Source organism: Balaenoptera musculus, chromosome 8 (assembly GCF_009873245.2).
Source record: "Balaenoptera musculus isolate JJ_BM4_2016_0621 chromosome 8, mBalMus1.pri.v3, whole genome shotgun sequence".
Lineage (NCBI taxonomy): Eukaryota > Metazoa > Chordata > Mammalia > Artiodactyla > Balaenopteridae > Balaenoptera > Balaenoptera musculus.
In genome coordinates, this window is record NC_045792.1 from 56,062,996 (window position 1) to 56,088,715 (window position 25,720).

Below are 25,720 nucleotides of genomic sequence, written 5' to 3' on the forward strand. Positions count from 1 at the left end.
ATCCCCTGCCTTGTCAGGCAGATTCTTTTCATTTTTATTTTTTTATGTATTTTATTTATTTATTTTGGCTGTGTTGGGTCTTCGTTGTTGCGCATGGGCTTTCTCTAGTTGCGACAAACGGGTTACACTTCATTGCAGCGCGCGGGTTTCTCATTGCGGTGGCTTCTCTTGCTGCAGGGCACGGGCTCTAGGTGCGTGGGCTTCAGTAGTTGCAGCATGCGGCCTCAGTAGCTGTGGCTCACAGGATCTAGAGCACAGGCTCAGTAGTTGTGGCGCACGGGCTTAGTTACTCCGCGGCATGTGGGATCTTCCCGGACCAGGGATTGAACCCGTGTTCCCTGCACTGGCAGGCGGATTCTCAACCACTGTGCCACCAGGGAAGTCCCAGTTCTTGCTCCTCGTTTATTTGTGCTCCAGTCATGGCTCCTGGCCCCCTGGCATCTGCTTGCCCTGCAACTTTGCAGCATGAGTCTACAGCCTAAAGGAGCTCCGGGCCAGGTGTCAGGATCTTCATTCTGGTTCCAGGCCTGTTCTCTGCTGGATTTTACCACCATAGCATCTAGTAGGAGACTTAATGCCTCTCCTCCAACTCTCAGGGACAGGGTGAGAAGAAAGTGAGCTCACAGGTGTAATTGCTTGCGGCTTCCCATTGGCCAGAGGCCATGTCAGGGAAGAGGGCTGCTCCCTGGACCCCCTGAATCCCTGGGAAGTCGCTGGCCCTTACCTGTTCCACCCCTGGCTCTCAGCCCCTCGTCTCTCTTGTGATTACTCCTGGAGTCTCCTCCCTGACCAGCCTGGATGATTTTAAGCACAAGCACCTCGTCTTCTTCGAATCTCAGCTCAACCCAGAGGTAGACTAGCATGAAGCTATGGCTGCTTGAGCACCACGGCCTCTACCCAGGCCCAGGGAGAGGCTTCAGCAATATGTTCCTGTTGTCAAGTTCTCAGGAAATTTGCAAAGGTAGACACTCTCACCACTATGGGTCAAGATTGCTAGTTCTTTCCACTCCAAGTTTCCTTGTGTCCCAGTTTCCCTTTATGTGAAGCAGTTGGCATGGGCATTTCTGGAATATGGCTAAGGGGGAGTGGAGTTGGGGATCAATTTAATTTGGATTCATTGGGATATAGTTATGTGGTTCTCAGTCACCTCTATGAATAGATAAATCATTGCTAGCTACCTCTGTACAGAGAATGGCTTCTAGGAATCATCCTACCCACAGTCCGACTCATTTGGCATTGTGACATCAAGGTGTCATATCCAGAGGTCATCTTGTGACATGAAAGTGTTTTCTCCTGCCTGGCCCTGGAAGTATATGGGCAATAGAGGAGAAACAGGTTTGAAATGTATAGAACCAGAAGCTAGTCTTTAGAAAATATTTCCAACCATTAGGGGGAGAATTTTGGAGGTACGCACAGCAGTTAGTAAAAAATCTTATGCTATTTTTCTGAATTGTGAGATGTATTTGTTTTGACTTCTTTTTTCATTCTAAGTAAATATTCACCTTCTTCCCTAATTTTGTGTTCTTTTTCTTAAAGAGGACTCCCCAAATTGTATAAGCGTCAGTTCCCACAAAATCTAGATCTAATCCTGGCTCTGGCATTTACTTTGTGTGATCTTGGGCAAGTTGCTTATCCTTCCTGAACCATCTTCTCTTCTGTAAAACCTGAATGGCCGTTTGGACAGGTGAGGACTTGGAAAGCCTTGTGACCTTATTCCCCTTCTGAAACCATTACTAGAGGAAGTAGTCAAGCTGAACAAAAATTAGACCGGGATATACAGGTAGGGGAAGATGTAATATACGAGAAATAACGGTGAGCAATGAATCCAGTAAAACTTAAATCTAAATAACTGGAAATAATCTGGTTATTGCAGACCTTAATACAGTTTGGAAGAAAGGATTTTTGTAACAGAGACACATTATGCAAGAACAAATTTAATAATAAGCTATATCTATAATTCCAGATTATTTCTGCAAAACCTGGGAAATGAGAGGGAAGGAGGAGGAAGATGGACATACAAACAGCCTCTTCTTGTTGGAAGAGACTCTGAAACTCTTGGCACTGATAAATACAGGCTCAGATATTTGTTAGACATTTAAAGGTATCAACCAGCAGAACAAAAATGGGAATTAGAACTTTTGTACCTCCCTCTTCTTTCATGTGGCATAGCCTCAAAGCCCTGACACCAAGAGCTGAGCAGAGGGCCAGAGCCACGTGTGCCCCCAAAGCCCCAGCTTCTCCCCTGGCCCACAGCACAGGGGCTGGACACAGATCTGGGAAGCTCCTGCTGATGACTCCCTGTCTCTTGCCTCCCAAGCAACCAGACTGGGCTGGAAGCAGATTGGGAAACTCTCTCCCTGTCCCAGGGAGATAATCAGGCCGGATAAGATTAGCCATAAAACAAGACAAGGCAAGACAGGGCCTGACACAGACAAGGACTTGTCTGTTCAGACCCAAGCATCCCATAGACCCACTTATTACGCAGAGCCACGCATTATTGCTTCCAGATCACAAGCCTGGGCATCACAAAGAACAGGTTCTTACGCCAATCCAGGCATCACAGAGAACCAGATGTTACCCCAAAATGTGGGTGTCACAGAACCAGACATTGTCTACACAACCCCAGGTGACATAGAATCACGCACCTGGGAGGAAATGGTGAAATTAGGATTCTACTAGTCACAGAAGTCAAAAAGTGGCTTTGGTGGGCCCAGGTCAAATGTGTGAAATCTTGGCAATGCATGGGTACCAGTGAGTCTATGCTGAGTGTGTTTGGTCTTTGGGACCTGGGTCTCCGTCTCCACCAGGCAGAGAATAGGCCTCGCCCAGACTGTGGCTGCCTGAGGGCAAGGGCCGGGATTTCCTGACTCCAGAGAGTGAGTCTCCCTGCACAGCCAAGGCCCCTGGGGCCCTCACACCAGGTTTCCTGAAGGCCCTGCCTAGCCTGGATGTCGTGAGTGGGACCAGTTCCCTCCCCAGGGCGTCTCCCCAAAGCTCAGGGCTCTGCCTCCAGGGGGCGCCAAATGGACACTTCTCAACAGAGGCTGTACTGGCCCCAAGTCCAGGCTGAGCGGGGCTGGGGAGGAGACCTGAGTCTGTCCTGGCCACACAGATGGTCGCAGCTGAAGGGGCCTGAAAGCTGACAAGTTCATTTCCACCTGACAGAGATGGAGGCTGGGAGGCTGAGGCTCAGAGAAGGTGCTCCAGGTGAGCAGCAGAGCAGGGCCAGGACCCAGTACGCGGGGCAGCCTGGCCTACTATTGTCCACTGCTCTATCCTCGGGCCCTGGGGGAAAGATACGCAGTCCTTCCACCCAGGAAAGCCTGGTTTCAGGTCAGCCCGTGTGGCTGGGGGAGAAGAGGGGGAAGACCCTCAAGCTTCAGAAGTGGCCAACACAACAAACCCGCAAGTAACTCTTTGGTTCAGGTGAGCAAACAAAGGCCCAGAAAGGGTCAGTGGCTTGCTCAAAGCCACACGGCAAGTTAGTGGAGGACTCATAATTGGAAAACAGGGCTCCCAACCCCCAATCTCAGGCAAAGGGCCCAGAGGACGTACTCGCCGTGGCTGCCGGTCCTGGCCAGAACGGGGCCCTGGGACAGCTCACACTCTGGATTCCTCAGGCTCCTTCTTTGCCCCTGACGCTAACAGCTGCTGCTGTAGGCCAGAGTTGGGTATGGTCGCCTTGGTCCCCTCCTCTTTGTCCTGCTGCCTTAGGATGGCCAAAATCAAGGCGAAACAGGCCAGAGAGCCTGTCTTGAAGAAGAACTGGAGGCCGATGAACCTGGGAAAGAGCAAGTGACCCTTGAACTCAGGACCGCCCCGTTCAGGGCTTGGATGTGCTTGGGCTGGAAGCAGAGTGGCGTCAGAAATCATCACCCATTATGTAGCTGGAGACGTTGAGGCGGGGATAGGCCTCCAGCCCCAGGACAGTGGACCCTGTCACCATGGCCTTGGCTGGGAACCCCTAGAATTTACCCCCATGGGGGTCCTTCCTTGGAAGGGGGAAAAGGCTCCAAAGAAGCCTGGGCATTCTCCCTGCCCTGTGCTGACTGCCTTGTGGCCTGGGCTGGCCCTGCCTCCCTCTGGGTCTCTCTAAGGGCTCAGGGGGCCTGACAGGTGCAACTCTGGATCACATCGCTTGCCACAAGAGAAGGAGGATTCCCCCTCCTGTTTGTCTAATTCACCAAGACTCCTCTTGACTTTTCCTCCTCTAGGAAGCCCTCCTGGAACCATGCACTCCTCAGAGCTGGAAGCGAACAGCTCTCTGCTCCCAGCTCTGCTAGTAAGTCCCTCCCCCCAGCTGCCCATCCATCCCAGGGCCTGCAGCCTCTCTGCCTTCAGGTTCCTTTAGGCTCCCCATTGTATGGATGGGAAGATTAAGTCCCCAAAAAGGCAGGTCTCGCCATGAGGGAGGCAGAGCTGGGCCTGCATCCTAGGCCTCCTATGTCCTAGATAGAGCCATCTTCCTAACCCACCCCAACTCCCTGTTTCTCTCACAGCTGGGCCGCTCCCCTGATTCTCCCCTCACTCAGCCAGCACAGACTGGTCAGGCCCAGCTTTGCCAGTTATCAGCTGTGTGACTTTGGGCCACTTACTTAAATCTCACTTTCCTCATCCATCAAAGGGGGAGACAAGGTCTAGCTTGCAGGACTGGTGAGACCAGCACTGCATAGAGCACCGGTCACCTTGCAGGTGGACGCCAGTGGACCTCCCCTCCCTGCTGGTGGCCTGCCTGGGACCCCAAGAGTGTTTCCAGAAGCTTTCTCACAGCCCCCTGGTAGCCCCTACCCCCGGTCTCACCGGTTTCGAAGCAGGTCGTGGTCATAGTAGTGGCAGACGGCCCGACGCCCACAGCTCTGGGCCCAGTACACACAGGTGGTGTCAATGGCACTGCCGTGGATCACGGGGCTGGGCATCCAGGCTGGAGGAGGTGTTCAGGGGACAATGGAACCCAGCACCCCGGTACCTCCCCTGCCCACTCCCTGGCATATATAACTCTTCAGGGCTCTGAGGCACCGAGGGCCTCTTGGCCCATTAAGTCTTCAGCCTTCAAGCCCACCCCTTACCCTGGTATTGGGTGCAGTCTCCCTGATGGGCTGTTTAGCTGCTTGCGCACCCCCCTCCAGGGTACCTAGGTCAGATCTGTGACCCTGTGGGCCAGTGAACCCTAAGGTCAGGGACCGGGCCCCACTCATCCCTGTGCCCCCCAGGCCTTGGACCAGTGGTCCCCAGCACATTCTTTACCCAAAACTCTCAGGAGCATGAACTGGATCCCCACAGCCAGAGTCTTGTCTTCTTTCTTCACTCCCCTAACAAGCAGGGACAGGGTGACATGAGGATTGAGAGGGTTCCAGCCTTCAAGGGGCTCTCACCATCCCCTTCTCTCCCACCACCCAGCACCAGCCTGCCCCCAGTCTGAGGTTCTTGGGGAGCATGGCTCAGGCTCCACACTCCCTTCAACCTGCAGAGCCGGGTCCCGGCTATACCCGCTGACCATCAGGGCCTTGTGCTGACCTCCCTGTGTTGCCGGTCACAGACACCCCTCTCTCCCCACCCCCTGGTCCCACCAAATTCTCCCCTTCCTCCTACACTTGGCAAAACCTGGAGCTGGGCAGCCAGACACACCGTTTAACTTCCCTGATCACTATGATGTCTCAGCCTGGGGTGCCCTGGCAATCACTGGCTCCTCTTCCTAAGTAATCCCAGCAGTTGGCATTTGTGGAGTGCTTACTACGGCTCAGTTATTCTGTACTGCGCCACCCACGTCCCCCCCATATGGTAGGTATAGCATTAGGCCCATTTTACAGGTAAGGAAACTAACAGATATTTAGACAGGTTGAGTGACTTGGCCAAGACCCCACGGCTGATGGCTGTCAAGGGTTGGAATTTGTGCCGTACACTGCCTGCGTGAACTTCTCTTAATCAGCCTGCCTGCTGGGGCATCTGACTCCTCTGCTTTTGCTCTTGCAGCCAGCCTGTTTTATGGATCTACATGCCTTCTAATATTGTAAGGGGCTCCATCCCCCTTCTAATTTTCTAGAAAACAGATGGGGAATAAAATAATCCCAGCATAATGAAAATTTGGAATTATCCTGCTCTGAGGTCCTCTTATGGCCTCAGGTGACAATTTGTCAGTCCCAGCAGGCACCCTCAGGACAACGGCCAGAAAGATCTTGGACCAAGAGGCAGTGCTCAGCACAGGCTGGGTCCACAGTGGGCACTTAGTGCTTGTTGACTTGAAGTGGAAGAGTCGTAGACCACACGGATGGGGTTTGGATTTCTAGATGCACCACCTGTGACCAGCTCACTGCAGGTCGGGTGGGGTGGAGAGTCAGGTGACGCTCCCCCACTTCCTCCTCACTGAGACTGGAGGCCAGGGCAGGGGCTTAGGTGTGGCCTCTCCTCCTCTGGGGAAAGTAGGGTCTGGGCTCTGGGCCTTGGCATCAGTACTATTCCACCGAAAACTTGCTACATGACCTGGGGCTAGCTCCTGAATTTCTCTGAGCCTCAGTTTTCTTATCTGTAAGATGGGGAGAAAACTTCATCTCAGCAGTTGCCATGAGGATGAAGACAGGACAGTGAGAGCCTGGTCTGCTTTGGGGGCCCAGGACACCTCCTTCTTTGAACACCTCCCTCAGGATCCCTTATCCTGCCTGTGGTTAGGAACCTCTTGGTATCCACTGGTTCCAGCACGCCCCTGCTTTCACCTTAGGATGAGCATGAAGGAGGGCGTGTGGGTGACACTAGCCAGTGCTGCACCCAGGCTGACCAGGATCATGAAGGGCAGCACCAGGTGGCTGCAGGCTGAGTCGCAGGAGCCTGCTGGCACGGGGCCGCCCCCTACCACGCAGCTGCAGTTGGTGTAGAAGACCTAGGGTGGGGAGGGGGGAAGAAGAGCCTTCAGGAACCTCTAAGGACAAGCAGCTGGCCAAGGGGTGAGGCCCCAGGAGGCTTATGAGAGACCCATAGACACACACAAACTGGGGCAGAGCTGGCTGGATGCTGGGATTTCTGACCCTTTGGCTGAGTCAGGATGGCTTGAGCAGCCTGACAAGTACCTGGACACAGGCTGTTTGCACACAAGTGGGCTGAGCCCAGGCTGAGGCTGTGGGGAGAGGGGATGTGGAAAAGAGAACAGGGAGAGGGAACTAGAAGAGAGTCACTCCCAACATAGCACACACACACACACACACACACACACACATACCTATGTACTCACACTCTCATACACATACGTACACTCACACACACTCACTACATATACACACACGTACTGTCAAACATACTCACACTCACACCCCACACACATGCTCACGCACTTATATACTCACACACACTCACACACCACATACACTCACTCATTCTTTCACCTGGTGATGTCAGAATGTTCCAAATTCCTGACTGTCTGTACAAGGAATTAAAGCAACAAAGTGTTTTGAGGAAGGAATTCAGATTTTCCAGTTCAGTGTTCCCCCTTCCCGCTTTACTGAGGTCTTCCAGGGCACTGGATTCTAGAGTGGATTCTCAAGGAGAGATTCAAGCACAGGATGGAGAGGGGCAGATAGCATCAGTGGGAGTCTTGGTTCAGCAGGTAAGGGAGGCGCAAGGAAGACTTCACCAAAGAGGGGTGTTGGATTTGGGTCTTAAGGAATGAATAGGAGTTCACCAAGAGGAAAATTGGAATGAGCAGAGGGAAAGCTAAATGTAAAATCACAGTGGCATGAAAAAAGCCAGCAAATCTTTCCTTCTGTCGGGAGCAGAATGCATGCAAAGAGAAGGCAGAGGGGAGGCCTTCTCTGCCTTCTCTTTGCATGGGGGTGGGGTGTGTGTGTGCTGGGGCCACACTGTGAAGAACGCTGGACACGAAAGAGAACATGACTGCTGTTTCCAGAAGCAGCATGGACTAGGTGCCCTGTCAGTCATCCTGCTGACAGCAATCTAAAATGATGGATAAAATAAAACAATGAAAACAATGTCCTGAGAGCATCTATGAGCTGGCAGGAAGGAAAAAATACTCAGGTTCAGTACTAAGTGAGGCAAACCCAGAGAGGCGAGCAGAAGCCTGAAACAAGGTTTGGCCGCCAGGTGTTTGCAGAACCTTGTGCAATGGAGCACAGCTTTCTGAGGCTGGGGGCTACAGGGCCAGAGGACAAGTCCTAGCCCTCCTTCCTGCCAGGTGAAAAGTCTAATAGGAGACGCCTGGAAAACTGGGGCCCCACCAAAGGCTGAAGAATGAGGAAAAGCTGACCCTTTTCTAAAGTGCAATGAAATGTCCTCAGGCTCACGTTTGATTTCAACCCTCATTCCCAGCCCCAAGGTGGCCTGGAAAACCCCCAGATTCTTTCAGAATTGGTCTAGACCACCAGTGTCCTCAGACGCCTCAACAGGAGCAAAGCTGAGCCTGGCTTTTCTTTTCTGCCCCTAGATCACAGTTTCCCAACCAGTGTGCCCCAGAGACCTCGGCCTCAGCTGAGCGACAGGCGTGCAGGGAACCCATCAGCCCTCGGGGTGACCTGGTGAACTCCGGGCAGCTGGAACTCTCTGGGCCTTTCACCTCCAGCTTTGGCAGCTTTAGACTCTTCCCAATGTGAAAAGGGCTGGGAAGCCCTGAGATGGATGCTGGGAGCCTTGGAAAGATTTTAAGCATGGAGAGACAAGACCTGATAGCACAAAAGCTGCTCTGGCTGATGCAAGAGGATGGACCTGACTGGGGAGGCTGGTAAAGAGGCAGGAGGGAGGGGAAGGGGGATGGAGAAAAGGGTTTTGATTTGAGAGATATTTAGAAGGTGGAATTAGGGCAAGGTGAGAGAGAAAGAGACGGGGAGAGAGAGAGACAGAGACAGAGAGAGAGAGGAGAGATTGGAGACCTAGGATTCCAGCTTGGGTGTTTGGGTGCTCCATCCATTGCACGACAAGGCTATGCTGCCACATGTGCCTGCCCCCCTGAGCACACACTGTTTGGACCTTCACCACGGGCTGAGCAATCCACTGGGTCGGAGATACAATAAAGGGACAGGTAAGTGGAGAAATATGCCAAGGCCAGGTTATTGGAAGAGAATTATCCTGTTCTTTTTTCTGGAGGCAGAAGGTTGCTGGGAGAGATAAAAAAGCTAGAGGCCTTTCTCTTGGGGTTTTCCCAGCCCTTCATTCATATTCATCTAATTCCATGGCAGGAAGTTTGTGTTATGAATGACTTTAATCTCTCCAGCTGCCTCTGATTCTCACTCCCTAGGACCCCACCCCCTGAGCCCTAGATGCTGCCAGCCATCCAGGTCTCCAATCTTTCCCCTGGGCCCTTACTCATTCATAAATTGTTACTGAGCGCAGCTGTGCTGGACACTGACTGATCCATCTCTGGGCTGAGTAGCTCAGGTCGTCCTGAGGAGGCAGGCTTGCCAACAGACAATTCCAGGCCAGGGTGACAGTTCGTGAGTGCTGACCAGGACTCAGCTACACCCTCCTCCAAATACTATACCCAACACAACCTCTGAGGATGCACTGGAGAGGGGGCTGGGCTCAGAGACCAGAGCCCTCAGCTCTAGTCCCAGCTCCGGCATTAAAACTTTGGACAGGGCTGCCCTGGTGGCGCAGTGGTTAAGAATCCGCCTGCCAATGCAGGGGACACGGGTTCGAGCCCTGCTCTGGGAAGATCCCACATGCCGCGGAGCAACTAAGCCCGTGCGCCACAACTACTGAGCCCACGTGCCACAACTACTGAAGCCCATGCGCCTAGAGCCCGTGCTCCGCAACAAGAGAAGCCACCGCAATGAGAAGCCCACGCACCACAGTGAAGAGTAGCCCCCGCTCGCCGCAACTAGAGAAAGCCAGCGTGCAGCAACAAAAGACCCAACTCAGCCAAAAATAAATAAATAAAATTAAAAAAAAAAAAAACTTTGGGCAATGCCTGGTCCTCTCCTGGGCCTCCATTCCCCATCTGTATAATGGGCATAATAGAAGTGTGATTACTGCATGCTTAAAATTCCTCAGGCACTGTGCTGAGTGCTTTTCATGGATTATGTCATGTGGCTCTTCACTTAATGAATTTATCAGGGTAAAACATTAGCACAGTGCCTGGTATATAGTAGGCACTCAATACTATCACCTCCATTTCACAGACCAGGAAACTGAGGCACAGATTAAAAAACTCGCCTAAGGTAACAGAGACAGTTAGAGGCAGAACAGGGATTTGAACCAGGTGGCCTGGCCTCAGTGCTCACAGGCCCCCATCCACAGGAGTTCGCTGTTGCCTCGGGGATCCAACCCCAGCTGCCAGGGCCTGGGGGACTTTGGAAGGGTCTCAGGAAGATCAAACCAAGTCAGGACAGTAAGTGCTAGGAGGCTCGAAAGCCTGGATTGCGATTATTCCAAATGCAAACAGTTTACACAGCTCAGGTGGCGCCTGGCTGGTTTCTGAAATATCATCAACCAGGTGCTTTACTCTGCGCCAGCCCGTGGGGCCCAGGTCTCTCCCTGTAGGAGTCTTGGGCTTAGATGCGGATGCCCAGCAGGACACAACGGCAGGGGTTCCGCATGATGGGAGTGGGGGTCTCCGGAGAGAGGGAGGCGTTGTCATAACAACCAGCCTGACACCATACCCACACACATGCTTTATTCCAGCCTGGGGGCCCTGAGGAAGGTGAGCATTGTCCCCACTTGTCCTTTGGGGGCGATGAGAGGAAAGCAGAGGAGGAAACAGCTGGTCTTGGTGGTACTTCTAAGATTCACGTAGAACGCACTGTTGTTAGTTACGCTGCCCACTCCTCCTCTCCCCCACAACCCCACCCCCGGGAGCTCCTTGACAGCAGGGACCCTTGGCTCTGGGTCTGTCCTCAGCCTCCAGCACAGGGCCTGGCACAAAGGAGAGGCTCCACGAAGGTTTGTTGACTGACTGACTGACTGAATGGGCTCATTGCTCCAGCCTCCCCACTGGTCTCCCTGTCTCCTGGCCTGCATTCTGTTCACCTTCCTCCGCACTAAGGCCTCAAATGTGATCAGACACAGGTCTGACCCTGTCACTCCCCTGCTTAAAACCCATCCAAGTCTCCGTTGGTCTCCAGATAAAGGCCCCACTCGTGGCCTGGCATTCAAGGCCCTTCCTTGTCTGGGCTTTGCTTTCCCTCCATGAACCCTTATGCTTCTGCTCCAATAATTTCTTTGCAGTTTCTTGAAACACTGTATCTGTGTGTGTGTGTGTGTGTGTGTGTGTGTGTGTGTGTGTGTGTGAGTGTGTGTGTATACCATGTGATGTGCCCTCCCTGCCTGGAAAGCCCTTCCCTAGTTTGCCTGCCCACGCTTGAAGATCCAGCACACATGCCACGTCCCGTGAGGCCTTTTGGGACCCTCCCAGGTGGGATGAATTTCCTTGCATCCTTGTCTGTACTTGTGGGGACCACCTCTCCTGCCTATCACCACCCCTGGAATTCCTGAGTTACTTCCTTCTGCACCTCCCCTGCATGGACAGCTGGGGCCAGATCTGGTTCACCTCTGCGCTCTGAGCCCTGGCACATGGCTGGGCCCAGGCTGGCAATGAAACTTATTGAAAGAATAAAGTTCTACATCTGCCAGCAGAAGGAGACAGAAGACACAGACAGAGAGAAGAGCCAGAGTGAGACCATTCAGAGCTGGGAGCGGGGCAGGCGCACAGAGGTGGGGAGGGCAGAGCCCGTGGGAGGCAGAGGGAGCGGCCAGAGGCCTGACCCACCTGGCTTTTGTCCGGAGCCTCGTGGACTACCCGGCTTGCGCAGCCTGCGTGGCAGGGCGTGAGGTACTCCACACGAGCGCTGGAGTCACAGACAGGGTTAAAGTCGTCTGACGGGCAGGAGCAGGCTTCCGTGCAGCCTGGAAATAGCTCCAGCCCAGGCTGGCCACTGGTGGGAGAGAAGGCCGGCAAGGTTGGCCTGGCTCTCCCTCCCTCAGGCCACGAGCCAGGGCTCCCTCAGCCCTGAAACCTCCCCTGACGGCCATGGTCAGAGATTTCAGCTCCACGCAGAGGTTTTTCACTGTCAGAGCTGCTCCATGACAGGCAACGGTGAGCCCCTTGCAGTGGAAGCTGCAGGAGGCCTCCAATGGGAGAAGTGGGGAGCAGAGTCTGGACCAGAGGCTCTGAGACCCCCTTCCAGCCCCAAGACCCTACAAGTCTTTGCGCTGCTTCTGCAAACATCTCTGTTCCTCAGTGACACTTTCTTTTAGGGAACATAAGATAAATTTTTCTCAGAATTTAGGCTCAGATGAAAAGTGCCTTTATCTCAATGAGCTGGATTGCTTCCTTTTCTGGGCAAATTAGAACTGTATGTGAGGGGCCCAGTCAGGGAACCTGAGTAGTTGTGGGATCTCCAACATGTTCCTGCCTCTCTCTGGCCTCAGTTTCTCTGTCAGCTCTGCAGGTTCCCCTTCCCGTCGCCATCCTGCAGTCTCACGACCTTTCCCTCACTCTCACTGCCCTGTTCACTGTCTAGGGCACATTTTAGACCCACCTGACTCCCTTCTGGGGGCCTGCCCCCAAGTCCCAGGAGTGACTCCGCTCTAGTCTGAGTGGGGCCAGGGAGGCCCAGGGGCAGGAGATCAGAAGAGAGGCGACTCCACCTCTCTGAGCCTTGCTATCGTCATCTGTGAAATGGGGATAATGGTAGGACCCATCCCAGAGATCCCGTGAGGGTTTAATAATACGGAATATGGGAGGAGCTGGACGTGTAGGAGACCCTTAGTTCTCAGCAGCTGTTGGTACCATTAGTTGTGCTGGAGTATGAGAAATTCTCAGTTTGTTCAGTTGGTCCCCAAAGGCTTCTTCAATGAATTATAACCCAAAGCTGAATAAATTGCAAGAATATAGATGAGAACCTGGATGAGATGAGATGTCAGGGTCAAGGTGAGAGGCTTCAGAAGAAGAGACAAATGGGGCATGTGAGGTAGGCTCACTTTTTCCCATTTGCTTTTTTTAAAAATTGTGGTAAAATATTCATTTACTTTTTACTCTAAAAATCATGAAAAGGTCCTGGCTCCCTCCTCAGACCAGGGGCTTCATGAGGGCCTGGCTGAAGCCCCACCTCGGTGCCTAGAACAAGGCTCTGCAGACAGAAGGACCCACCCTGGACCTTTGGGAAAAGGAGAAGGGACAGGTAAGGAGGGGAGAGGGAAGGGAGATGGGGGAGAGGTCGGCAAGGTGGGAGCTGGGACAGAAGGGGCAAGGGCTGAGCATTTCTGGGCTGAGGCCCCTGTAGTCACACAGAAGGAGCCCCGGGTGTGGAAAGTTGGCCCCTGGGTGGAGGGAGGAGATGCCAAGGGAGAGGAGAGAACAGAGCAAGTTGGGGGATTCTAGCTGGGTGTTGGGCTAACCTAAGCCTGGAGCAGTTTCCCAGGAAAAACAAAATCATTCCAGAGAAGAGGCAGCAATGGAACTTGCAACACTCTCTCCAAGATGGTCCCTGCGGGAGAGGGTCTGTGTCTGTGGGGGGCTGTGGGCGGGGTGGGGGAAGGAGAAGGGAGACAGGCATCAGAGGCTTTCCCCCTGGAGGGTAGAGGCAGGTGCTGCCCCACAGATGTGGAAAAGATCTCTGGAATTTTAGGGTCATGGAACAGCAGAATTTTAGCTCCCAGCCTCTAAGGACCAAGGATCTCTGAAGTCTCCAGGCCAACTCCTTCCCAGGGCATAAGTCCCCTCTGCAGCACTCCTGATAGGGGCCTTCTTACCTGTGCCGTCCACACAAGTGGCTTTGCCCTGCCTCATCTTCCACCCCGCCCCAGGCCGGCCTGAGCTGTCCTGCCCACGAAGTCCCATCCCTACCTAGTGGTGCCTGACACCTTCACTGGAGCCTTCAGGAGACAAGTCCCACTGTTCACAACTGAGCCAAGCGGGCAGGGGAGGGGAGGGGAGGGGAGATTTGAGGTGGGGGGGGCGCCCCACTGACCTGGCCTTATCTGGGCCACCCCCTCCCGTGTCCCTGGCACCCTCCTGCAGCTTTTACTCACAGGCTCTTGCACATACTCACCCAGGCTGGTGGTTGATGCCTGCAATCTGGTGGGTAGAGCAGCCCATGAAGAAGAGGGGCGTGCTGAGAAGCAGGCAAAACAGAGCCCCCAGCAGGCAAAGGGTGCCGCAGTGCATGGGGCCCAGGCGGAGGCGCTTGACCAGGATGCCCCCCACCACGATGCCCACGATGGCCAACGGGATGGTGAGGCAGCCTATGAGCAAGTTGGCATAGGATGCTGTGACGGAGAACTGGCGCTCCAGGAACTTGGGCAGGAAGGTGGCCATGCCTGCCACCATGGACGACATGCACACCTGGGACAGGACCACCAGCAGGAAGATGGGGTGGCGCAGGGTCCGCAGCATGACCCTGGGAAAGACTGTTGGGGTGAGGGGAGGGACGGTCAGAGTGGGCCGGCCATGCCATGCGTTTCCGTCCCATCCTGCCTGTTCAGTTTGTTCCATTCCTTCCATCCCATCTCATTCCACTTAATTCTGTTGCATTCAGTTCCATCCCATTACATTTGAGTCCTTTCCATTTAATAATATTCCATCTTTGAAATTTGGTTGCTTTGCATTCCATTGAGTTAGACTGCAGTTTATTCAATTGCATTTCCTTCCACTCAGTTCTACTCAAAATGCGATTCCATGTAGTTCCCTTCTATACCATCCCATTTGAGTCTATCTCATTCATCTCATCCCATCTCATATCTTCTGTTCTACTTATTCATCTCATTTTTACCCCCACTCAGTCCTTTCCATCCTGTCCTGCAATAGCTCTTTCCAAGCCAACCCAGGCCTTTGTCTTCCCTTCTGTGTCCCCAACATGGGACAGCACCCACTCCCCTGATTTCCCCATTCCTAGTTTATGTTTCTCCACAGCACTTTACCTAACATACTACACATTTTACTCATTTAGCCATTTTACTGTCACCCCACCAGAATGTAAGCTTCATTTAGAGCAGGGATTTTTATCTGTTGCGTCAATTGCTGAATCTCCAGAGCCCAGGGTATATGGTAGGCACTCAAAAAATACTTATGGAATGAGTGAGAGAATGAATGAATGAGAGAATGAATGAATGGACATACAGCTTAATAGGTGATCAAATAGCAAAATGTTGGAGCAGAATCTAAAACCTCCGGAGAAGGTGGAAGCTGAGCAGGCCTGGTGCTGGGCAGCTTCTTGGAGGTAGGACAGAGGTAGGGTCTGAAGAACGAGAGGATCTGGAGAGGTGGAGGGGAAGGAATTCCTACAGGGGCACAGCTGGGGCAAAAGCATGGAAACAAGAACAGATGAGACGGCTCTGGCTTTGAAGCCCTCCCCTCCCTTGCTGCCTCCTAAACCAATGCCTGTGTACAGGTCTCCCTCCTTGCAAATCTGCTAAACTGAAGGGCACATGACATTGGGTTGGTTCCGAACTCTGGGTTTCAGGGCCTTCATCAGCAGGGGCAGCCGAGGTGATGGACCAGAGGCTTTGTGGGACTCTCTCTCCACCAACAACAAAAGAGAAAGACGTGTTTCTGCCCTCAGGAGGCGAGATGAAGTTAGACATAAGGTGTGAGGGAGAGAGGAGGAAAGGCCTTTCTAAGAAGAGGCATCGGGGCTTCCCTGGTGATGCAGTGATTAAGAATCTGCCTGCCAATGCAGGGGACACGGGTTCGATCCCCGCTCCGGGAAGATCCCACATGCTGCGGAGCAACTGAGCCTGCGCGCCACAGCTGCTGAGCCTGCGCTCTGGAGCTCGCGAGCCATAACTACTGAGCCCACGTGCCACAACTACTGAAGCCCGCACGCCTAGAGACAGTGCTCTGCAACAAGAGAAGCCACCGCAATGAGAAGCCCGGGCACCACAATGAAAAGTAGCCCCCGCTCATTGCAAATAGACAAAAGCCCGAGTGCAGCAGCGAAGACCCAACACAGCCAATAAAAAATAAATAAATAAATAAAAAAAAAAAAGAAGAGGCATCAGAGGAGCTTTAAACACTTGCCAGGCTGGGCTGGTGGGGGGAGATGGCCATGGGCTCCTCTGGGCTGAGTGGGGGTGAGGGCGTGGCTCCCTTCTGTCCCTGCAGCTGCAGGGCCAGGGAGTTTCTGTCTGTCCTCAGAGCATGGCCAGAGCCGAGCCAGCTGGTTCCCTAGCCCCCTGGGCCTGGCCAAGAACTGTTTTGTTGGGCGGGGTGGCTGGGAGCTGGGGCTGTGGAATTCCCCCTCTTCCTGTCCCAGGCCTTCCTCCTGCCCTCAGTTCCTTGGCACACACGCAGTGCACTCAGCGGCACTGGGAGTGGGGAGGGAGTGACGCCGGGCCTTCACCCCAGCGAGCTGCTCCAGCTTCCCTCCCTCCTTGAGCTGTCCTGGCGAGGAGTAGCCTGGGCTTGGCCCAAGCTGTACGGGTGATGCAGGTAGGGCCAAGAGAGGGCAGGGACTCGCCCAAGTTCATCTAGGAAGGTCTGGGCCAGGCCAGGAGTTGCTGGGAGCTTCCTGGCTGCTCGTGTAAGGGTCGTTGTCCCTTCTATCCCTCCACTCCCACCCCATCCTGCGTTCCTGTGCCTCTGGCTGCCTGACTCTAGAGGGCTCCATCTCATGGACTGTTTCCATCCCATTCTCCTGTGCTCATCACTGCAGTACACTTTGTCCCCATTCTCTATCTCTCTTCAGCATCTGCAACCTGCCCCTAGAACAGATGGAAAATTTCTGGAGGGCAGGGCTATGCCTTTAGTTTAGATAAGGATGCCTGAAGGGGAACTCCAGGGCTGTCTCTAGCTCAGAGACTTTCTTTCCCACTAGACAGGGGCTCCCCTTAGGTCAGCACAATGTCTCCTCCCATCAGACAAGCCAGGGCCTCTGTCCACTGAGAGACTATGTCTCCCTTATCAGACAGGGGCCTCCTCCAGCAAAGAAGCCAGGTCTCCTCTATTAGACAAGACAAGTTCTCCCTCCATTCAGCGAGGGACTGTGTGCCCTCCATCAGACAGGGACCTGTGTTTCTCCCATCAAACAGGGCCTCTCCCAGCTCAGGGACTATGTCTCCCCCATCAGATAGCCTTTCCTTAGCTCAGAGACTGTCTTCCCCTGAGTTTAGGACTCCTCCAGCAGAAAGACCATGTTTCCTCCTCCCTCTGCCTCCCCACTGGTCCTAGGTGGTCAAGGCCAAGCCTTTGGATCAGACTGGCACCTCTGGAGCTCAGCAGAAAGCCCAGAAGCCAGGGTGGCTGACCAGCCACAGGGCCTGTGCCGGCCGTGCCTTGGCCTCCCCTAGGATCCTGTAGGAGCTGAAACCATCAGAGATAATGTGGCCCAGGACACCTGCTCCAGGATCCAGTTTCAGCAACTGGCCCCAGCTTTCCTCTGGGCTGAAGCCAAAGCAACGATTAACAAGCTCTTCCATGGAACAGCACACTAGGGCCTTCTAGCAGCTGGGGGTGACCTGAGGTTAGGGAGTCTAAGCCCCTGCCTCTAGGCCCAGCCTCTTGTCCCTGAGAGTACTGGAGAACCAGGGGCTAGATCACTGGCACCCCAGCATCAAAACTTAGGCCCCAAGAAGTGAGCCTAATTAACTTCCTATTGCAAAATTCCTTGGGGATGGCGGGTGGTTCCAGCAAACCCTGCGGTTATCACCCTCCTAAACCACAGGCAACTCAATTTACTGTCCTGGGATATGGTCAGAATTATAACAGGAGGGCAGGGGTGATGACTGAAAGAATAATTGTATCATATCAATACAAGCACAGTTTTTTAATCCATATAAAGGACCTTCCATTCATCATCCCATTTGAGTCTCCTAGCAGTCCTTGAGAGAGGCAGAGCAAGGATTACTGACCCAATCTTTCAGATGAGGAAACTCTGGTTAGAGGAGGAAAGTAACTTCTAAAAGATTGTCCGCTGGTCAGTGTCAGGGGCAAGCCTCTAAACCAGGTCTTCTGACTTGCTGTCCAGTGCTCTGGCACACCACAGGCACTCAGTGTTTGTGGGATCAGACTCTTTAGAAAGGATGGCGTGGTCACAACATGGACCCTGGTTATTGATCAATTTAGTTCATAGTCTCAGGGTCAGAGTGACATGGATCTCACCTCTCACTGTACAGATGGAGAAACTGAGGCCCAGAGAGGAACAAGGGCCCAGGACAAAAGCCCAGATTTCTGGACTTCAGCCCAGAGCTCCTTTCGCCTATGCCACAGCCAAGGACTTTAAAAAAAATAAATATTTACTGAGAGCCTCCTGTTTGCAGGCTCCACGGTGGGAGGAGAAGAAGGGTCACAGATGAGCCAGCACAGGCCCTGACCCTCAGGAGCTCACTGCTTGGTAGAAGGGTTGGACAGTACAGATCTGAGCTGACACAGGAGTCCTGAGGTTCGGAGAGCCGAGAGGAGAGAGAACCAGGCTGGGGGAAGGACAGAGTGGTTTGACCTAGAGGAACAAGAAAGATTTTAACAGGTAGCGATAAAAAATGATGCTCCAGGCAAAGGGGACCCTTTGAGCGAAGACTGACAAGGAATATATGGTGCTCAGGAAGGGCCTGTACATGTGGAACGTGATTCAAGAAAGGCAGGAAGGGCTGGATTCTGTACAGTCCCATGTGCCCCTCTGGCCCCACCTCTGGCCTCAGCTCACTTACCTTTGATAAACTGGATCACAGTCAAGTCTGGGGCAATCTGGGCTAGGCCATCCTTCTTCTCTGGGGACTCCCCAGGGCTCCGCTCGGAGGAGGCGTCCTCACCCTGGGAAGACACATGGCCAAGGGCAGTCTGCTCAGAGATGCTATGGGCTGGGGAAGGGAGGTCTGGGAGAGGAGAGGGCGGGGGTCTGTCACTGCCAGCAGTGTCCCATTTGTTCTTGGCCCTGTAGATACTTAAGTGATTTTTGAAAAAATGGATGAAATTCCAACGGTTGCACTCTGTCATCACCATTATTAACATCGTAATAACCAACATTACCATGAAAATTCCCACCGTAGCCACCATCATCATCATTATTCCCATCACCTTAAATATCACCCCCATTCACATCACCAACATCATCATGAATAAACAACCAATAGAGTCCTTACTACTGTCATTGCCTCTGTCAAGGTCACTAATTGCCTGCACAATCACACCATCCTTATCACATCATCACCGTCACCTGACCCTTCGGAATCACCAGCAACAACATCATTATCGGAACCACTAATATCATTATCGCTGTTTCCCACATCACTGTTACCCCCACCACTGTCTTCACCGCCATCAGCAGCATCACCAACCTCTATCCAAGGTTATCACCACACCACTACCTTCGGTTTTGTATCACTCACGGCTGTCAGCACCTGGAGAGTCACCAGGAGCAGGAGCCTCCAGCGCCCATCCTGTTCCATCCTGTCTGGTGCGCCAGGAAGGGAACTGGGTTGGGAGAGCCAAGAGGCAACAGTCCCCTCCTCCTTTTGGATGAGTCAGACCACACCCAGAGGGGACTGCTCAGCCCTGCGACCACACTATGAGGAAGCACATGGCTACCCTGTAGTGTGCCCCTCCGCCAGGGTGAGGATGGCCTCTGTGCAACGCCTGAAAAAAAGGTCTCTGATCCCAGAAAAGAGAAGACTAGGGGTGATACAATTACGGTCTTCTGATTGCACCAAAGAGGGAAGGAAATAAGGATAAATAATGGTTAATGGTTACTGAGCACTTAACTACCATCCCAGCGCTGTTCTAATGACAAATCCGTTAACTCGTTGAAACCTCACAGCAACTTTCTGAAGTAGGTACCATTGTAATCCTTATTTTTCAGGAGATAAAACTGGGACACAGAGAGATGAAGTAACCTGCCTGGTCACACAACTTGTAAGTGGTTTGGCTAGGATTTGAACCCGGACAGCTTGACTCCAGGGCCTGTGTGCATTTGGCTGGTTCACCCTAAGGGCAGGGGGAACCAAGACCCTGAGTGAACCAGCACTAAGTGCTGGGTATTCTGCCTGCCTTGCTCCAATACAGCAGTGCTTTCAGGCAGGTACTATTACTGTACCCATTTTTTATATGAGGAACTAAGTCTTACAGAAGTTGCTTCTGGCACAGGGTCATTCAAGTATAAGTGATCAAGTGGGGTCTGATTTTACTACATTTTTCTGTGCAGCCCGAGACCAAGATTAGAAGCAACAAGTTCCATGGAGAAAGACTGAAGCCCAATGTGACGAGCAGCTTGGATGAGGCTGCCCTGGGAGAAAGTGAGTTCCGCATCACTAGGAGCATGCAAGCACAAACTGACTTCCCCCTGGTCTGGGGTGCTATATACCATGGGGAAGGGTGGGTTGGGCTGGAGAGCTCATCTGAGGTCTCTGGTTCTGCCTCTTCTCTCCCCACAGAGCCTCTGTGAGGTCCCCATAAGATTCACCCTCTGGCTGGTGTCTGACACCTTCTCTTCTGTCTCCCATCTTTTTTTTTTTAAAAGAGCAAATACTGGATCTCCCCACATTTCAGGACCTCCATGCGGGCCCCCACCCTGGGAGTGCCCTGTTCCAAGCCTCTTCCACCTCACTTCCAGGTGTTGGCTGGCTCAAGGCTGGCCCTGCCCCAGCAGGGAAATTCATTCAAACATCCGTTCAAGTGTGTTTGGCCCCCGTGGGCTTCTCCCTTCCTCGTCTCTACTTTTATTCCAGCAGGTACTGGGCTCTGGGTTTCCTGGCCTCAGGGGAGGTTTGTGGCAGGGCAGAAAGTCATTGTTGCAAGATTTTCCTTTCTGGCTTTTGTTTCCAAAACCTGATACCATTGAGAAGATTACTCTGGGTGTTTTGGGGGGTGGGGAGGGGGGCTGTGAGGAGAGGGAGAGGAGAGAGGGGTTCCCTGAGAAGCAGGAAGCCACATAGCCTCTGCGACAGTACCCAAGAAAGCAGTTCACTTCTCAGGGGCAGGCTGCAGAATGACTTAAGGAGGCTGGGTCCCCATGTTCCCAGCCACACGGAGCCTCTCAGCTCCTAGCAGGTTAAGGGGGACCGCATGGACCAGGATGGATTGAGGCTGATACCTGCTAGGGGTGCAGTGGGGGTGAGAATAGGACCTCCCTCGTGCCTGGACACCCTGTAAGACCTCAGGACCTTTGCTTCACCTTGGTGGGGGAGCCCTGAGAAAGGCTGAAGTTGAATTTCCTACTGAGCCAGGAGGATGGGCATTCAGAGTAGATGTTAAGTTGATTTTCAGAGAAAATAACTATCTATCTCATACACACTTAGGGTCTGAGTAAAACCTTGTTCAGTGTCTCTCCCTTGCTGAACTCTGAGCTCTGTAAGAGCAGACACCACGTTTACCTTGCTCTCTGTTGAAACTCTGATGCCTAGCACAAGGCCTGGAGTGAAACAATGGATGTCTGGGAAACATCTATGAAAAGAAGGAGTGCAAGAGATGGCTCCCACGGGCAGTGGGTGCAGGCAACGCCAAGCTCTTGGAAGGAAAATGAGAACATCAACAGGAGATGCTATTGTGCTGGCAGCAAGCTCAGAGATGGCTGCTGGTTCAAGGGCGGGCAAAGGGTCCACACTGAGCCCCCAGGGCCTAGCAGAACGGAGACTCCAGGCATGCCAGGCCACTGGTATGTGGGCTGGTGGCTCCTGCTCCAGCCTCACTGGGACCTGCAAAGGAAGGAGACTTACACACCACACAGGAGCAAATAAGTTGTGAGGTTAGGTAATGCCGACTAAAACCTGGCACTTGCCGTCTGCCTCTACAAGGATTAAGTCACAAGCCGCTGTGACCGCTGACCTTCAACATCCCCTGAAAGGAGTTCAGGGTGGAGACCAGGAATAAGACACGCTGTGCTCTGGGAAAAACTGGCAGAACAGGCCTTCAGATAGTTAGATATTTTCAGGAGAAGATTTTATGAGCCCAGTTTGTGCATCTCCTCATATCTAGAAAAGCACTAAAATCCTTCCTGGTGACGTCTGCTCCTCGTGACTTGCAGCAACCTTCTACAAGAATGTGTGCTTGATTGCATGTACCACACCTCCTTCCCCAGCTTCACCAAAATCACATACATACTGACCTTCCCCCACACCTCTTTGGAGCAGTTTCTCAGAGCTATCTGAAATGCTGTCTCCCGGGCTATAGTCCTCATTTTGCCTCAAATAAAACTTAATTCACAACTCTCATGTTGTGCTTTTTTTTTTTCAGTCGACAGTAACTTGCACAACATCACACAACTAGCAAGTGGCAGAACTAAGATCTGAGCTCAAGCCTGCCCGAGTCGAAAACTTACGCTTTATCCACCAAGCCCTGTGAATCAGAAGTATGGTGCAGGACTGGTGGAATTAGGAGGCACCTTTGTGGGGTGATGTGCAGGGGCCTGAAATCTGAGTCTTGTTTCTCTGGGTAAGGCACTGCGGGTCTATTATTCATTTATATCTCAGAGCTGTGCTGTTGGATGCAGCTACCAGCCGCATGTGGCCGCTGAGCGCTGGAACTATGGCTGGTCCAAATTGAGATGGGCCGTTAAGTGTAAAATACGCATTGCATTTCAAAGACTCGGTATGAAAAAATGGAACGGAAAATATCTCACAGTGAGTTTTTTGTATTTATGATATGCTAACATGAGAATGTTTTAAATATAGAGGATGAAAGAAAATTCTTCTTAAAATTAATTTCTTTTCCTTTTGAATGCGGCTACTAGACCATTTAGAACAACATTTGTGGCTCACATGATATTTCTTTTGGACACGCTGCCTTAAGGAGAATTAGAGACTCACCTTACTCTGTTCTCAGTCCTAGCCAAGCTGTGAGAGAGCGTGTGGGAAGGTCCAGGGTCCCGGAGGGAGAGGGGTGCTGCCCCAGGAATGGAAGTAAGAAGGGTGGGGATAGATTGACAACTTCCTGGGTTTCCTATCAGGGAGAAGCAGTCTTGCCCTTCAGACAGGCAACATCTTGTGAGTTCCTTGCCTGGGGTTCCTTGTCCCCAAGTAAACAGTAAAAACAACCACAGTGTCATCTGCTGCCACATGTATAACCCTATGTGGTCTACACTGCACTTTCACATCCACCCTGTCATTTAATTCCCACAACAGTCTGGTGTGGGGACTATTACTGCACCTATTTCACAGAAGAGGAGGCAGAGACCCCCAAAGGGCAAGTGTCACCCAGGGAGTAATTGGCAGACTAGGCTTTATTACCACCCCCTGTGCCCATGTTGACCTCTGGGCTTTGGGGACGGGAGGGGAGGGACAGACCTTCAGGGGTTGTAGGGTCAGGAGGGCATCCAGGCAGAGGTGAGCTCTGGGATTGGAGAGATAGGAAGGAAACGGTTATTTGAAACAGGGACATATACTAGCGAAAGGGCAGGGGCGGGAAGAGAGGTGTCTGGGAGGTGGGAGGGACCAACTGATGACAGCCACGAGCCTCTCAAGAGCCTCTCGGGGCAGGAGCAGGGCGGTTCGGAGGGCCAGGCTGAGGGACTTGGGCTTTCTTCTGTGGGTGCTGGGAACACTGACCTCCAGCCCCTGTCTCTGTGCTCTCCAGAAGTTTCCGCCTCTCTCCCCACATCTGTTTTGAGGACTTCCGACTAATAGTGGGCTCCAGAAACAGGAATCATCGAGCCTCTGCTCAGAGTGGGGCTCAGAGTATGACCAATCTGGGCTGTGGTTTGCCCAGGTCAGCAGGTCTGGGCTGAGGGAGCCGGTCAGAACTTCCCCTCTCGGGCTGTGTGCTGACTGCTGCAGCCCGTGGGACCCAGGACGCTGTGTGTGGTCCAGCACGAGGAAGGTCCCACTGCCTGAGGGGCCTCAGGGGACCCAGGAGCTGTCCTTAGAGGAAGCTGGGTTCCTTGAAGGCTCTGGGCCGGGGCTGTGATCCCAGCCCCACGGAGCCAGCGCTGACCCTGGTGGGTGATGTGGAACTCTCTGCCAGCCCTCACCTTCCGTCACATCTGGCCACAGGAAGCAGCCACAGGGATGGGGTTATCTGCTTAACTTCCTATCCTCTGTGGGAGGGAGATCGTGTCTTGTAGCAGAGGTCCTGGACAGCTGAGCTTCTTTGAGGGAGCCGTGTGCTTCTGGCTCTCTTACAATGGGATTCTTGCAACTGGCCGTGCCTCTTTTCCCTGTGGCTACCAGAAAGCTCAGGACCAAATAAGTGTTTCAACAAGTGGTCTTGGTCTTGATTGAGTGACTCAGCACAGGCCCTGAGATGGTTCTTCCTGGGCCTGAATCCCCCTCCACCTTTCACTAGCCATTCCACCAGGTTATTTAATCTCTCTGTAACTCGGTCCCTCGGGAGTAAAATGGGGGTAATAGCTGAACCTATTTCATAGGTGGGTTACAGGGATTAAATGGGATAATTAATACAAAGGGCTTAGAACAGTGGATGGTACAGAGTAGACAGTACATATTGGCCTAATTTCTCACTCTCTTACTAGTACTGTACATGTATTTGCTGTGAGCTGTCTCAAACCTTTTATGGAACAGAGTGGAAGTAGGATATAGAAAAGCATCTAAGAAGAATATTGGAAAAAAGGTAATTTTTCCTTTTAAAAGCTGGCCTAATCCATGCTAAGAACAAGCACTCCTGGTTACTGAGCCTGCATGTCAGGTATTGAACCACCCACCTCACCACTTTGCCTCATTTCCTTCTTACAAACCCCCCAAAGTATAGATTGTATGGTTATACCCATTTTATAGATCTCAGTCTTAGTAAGTGACAGAGTCAGAATTCATACGCAGGTCAGGTGGTGCAGACAAAGCTGCTGTTGGCCTTCCTCCCTGCCACTAAGCAATGCCTCCAACTCAGACACTAAGGAAACGCTTACATGGTGCCTCATGGGCCAGATCAGCTACCAAACACCTCCTCCCTTTAGCCTCAGTCTCCTCCTCTATCATTTGGTGGTATTGGACTAGACCAATGTTTTTAAAACTGGTTTTTGCTACAGAACCCTTTTCCCAAGTGAAATCTCACTCAAAAGACTGGTATAAAAACACTGAAAAGTAGAACTAGTCTGACTAAAGTGTGTGTGTGTGTGTGTGTGTGTGTGTGTGTGTGTGTGTGTGTGTGTGTGTGTGTGTGTGTAGGAGAGGAAGGTCCTTAGTCCTGCTGGGGAACCTCTCTCTTCAGTGTCCCTATGGTGGCACCTTTTCGGTTCTATGGGGTGCAGTTTGAAAACCACTTGAGCAGATCACTCCAAAGGGCCTTCCAGCCCCAGTGTATGAGGAAGCTCTGATCTGCACCAGGCCAGGGAGAGGAAGGCTCTCTTCAGCCCTTTGGGGCCAAGACCTGGCCTTGTACAGACGGGTGCAGGGGGAGGTGGTGCTGGCTAAGCTCTGGGCACAACCTTGACCTTCTCTGGGCCTCAATCCCTCTGTCTGTAAGAGGCAGTGGGCGTTGAACTGGATGATCACACAGGTCCTTCTACCTTAGAGAGCTGAGGTGGGGTGAGGGTGGAGTCACAAGGCTTGGGTCACCTGGGATGGAGAAGGAAACAAGAGGGCTCCCAAGCTGGCTGGGAGGGCTCTGGAGGCAGTGCCAGCAAGGGAGAGACTCCAGGCAGAGGGAAGACCTGTGTCACCCTGAATCTCACAGGGGCTGTAGTGGGAGCACAAAGTCCCAGGGGAACAGGGGCCTTCCGCCTGGGCAGACCCCAACGGACAGGCCCTAAGTCCTAGGTTTTCAAGACCATTGCCACTGCCCACTCCTGTCCCCATCCCTGAACATTCTCCCAAAGAAGCGCATCGAGGTTAATGACCAGGAGACAATGGATTTCATAGACTCTTAGGCCAAAATTGTAGCTACTTAGAAATGTGAATTTTGGGAGTCACA

General features: G+C 52.7%; 1 protein-coding gene across 6 annotated transcripts in view; it reads right to left on the minus strand.

Annotated features, from left to right (window-relative positions):
- Positions 1–327: 327 nt before the first annotated feature.
- Positions 328–25,720, minus strand: part of SLCO2B1 (solute carrier organic anion transporter family member 2B1) — a 53,162-nt gene continuing 27,769 nt past the window's right edge. For 5 of the 6 annotated variants that reach the window (XM_036859782.1, XM_036859777.1, XM_036859781.1 and 2 more), the window contains 7 exons: positions 18,577–18,679; positions 13,986–14,343; positions 11,702–11,867; positions 6,708–6,871; positions 5,245–5,309; positions 4,801–4,921; positions 328–3,781 (listed from right to left, as the gene is read on the minus strand). In XM_036859782.1, coding sequence (XP_036715677.1) covers positions 3,601–3,781; positions 4,801–4,921; positions 5,245–5,309; positions 6,708–6,871; positions 11,702–11,867; positions 13,986–14,343; positions 18,577–18,679 — 1,158 coding nt within the window. In that variant the 3' untranslated portion in view covers positions 328–3,600. The remainder of the gene's footprint in view (positions 3,782–4,800; positions 4,922–5,244; positions 5,310–6,707; positions 6,872–11,701; positions 11,868–13,985; positions 14,344–18,576; positions 18,680–25,720) is intronic. The other variant, XM_036859778.1, reaches the window with a different exon arrangement.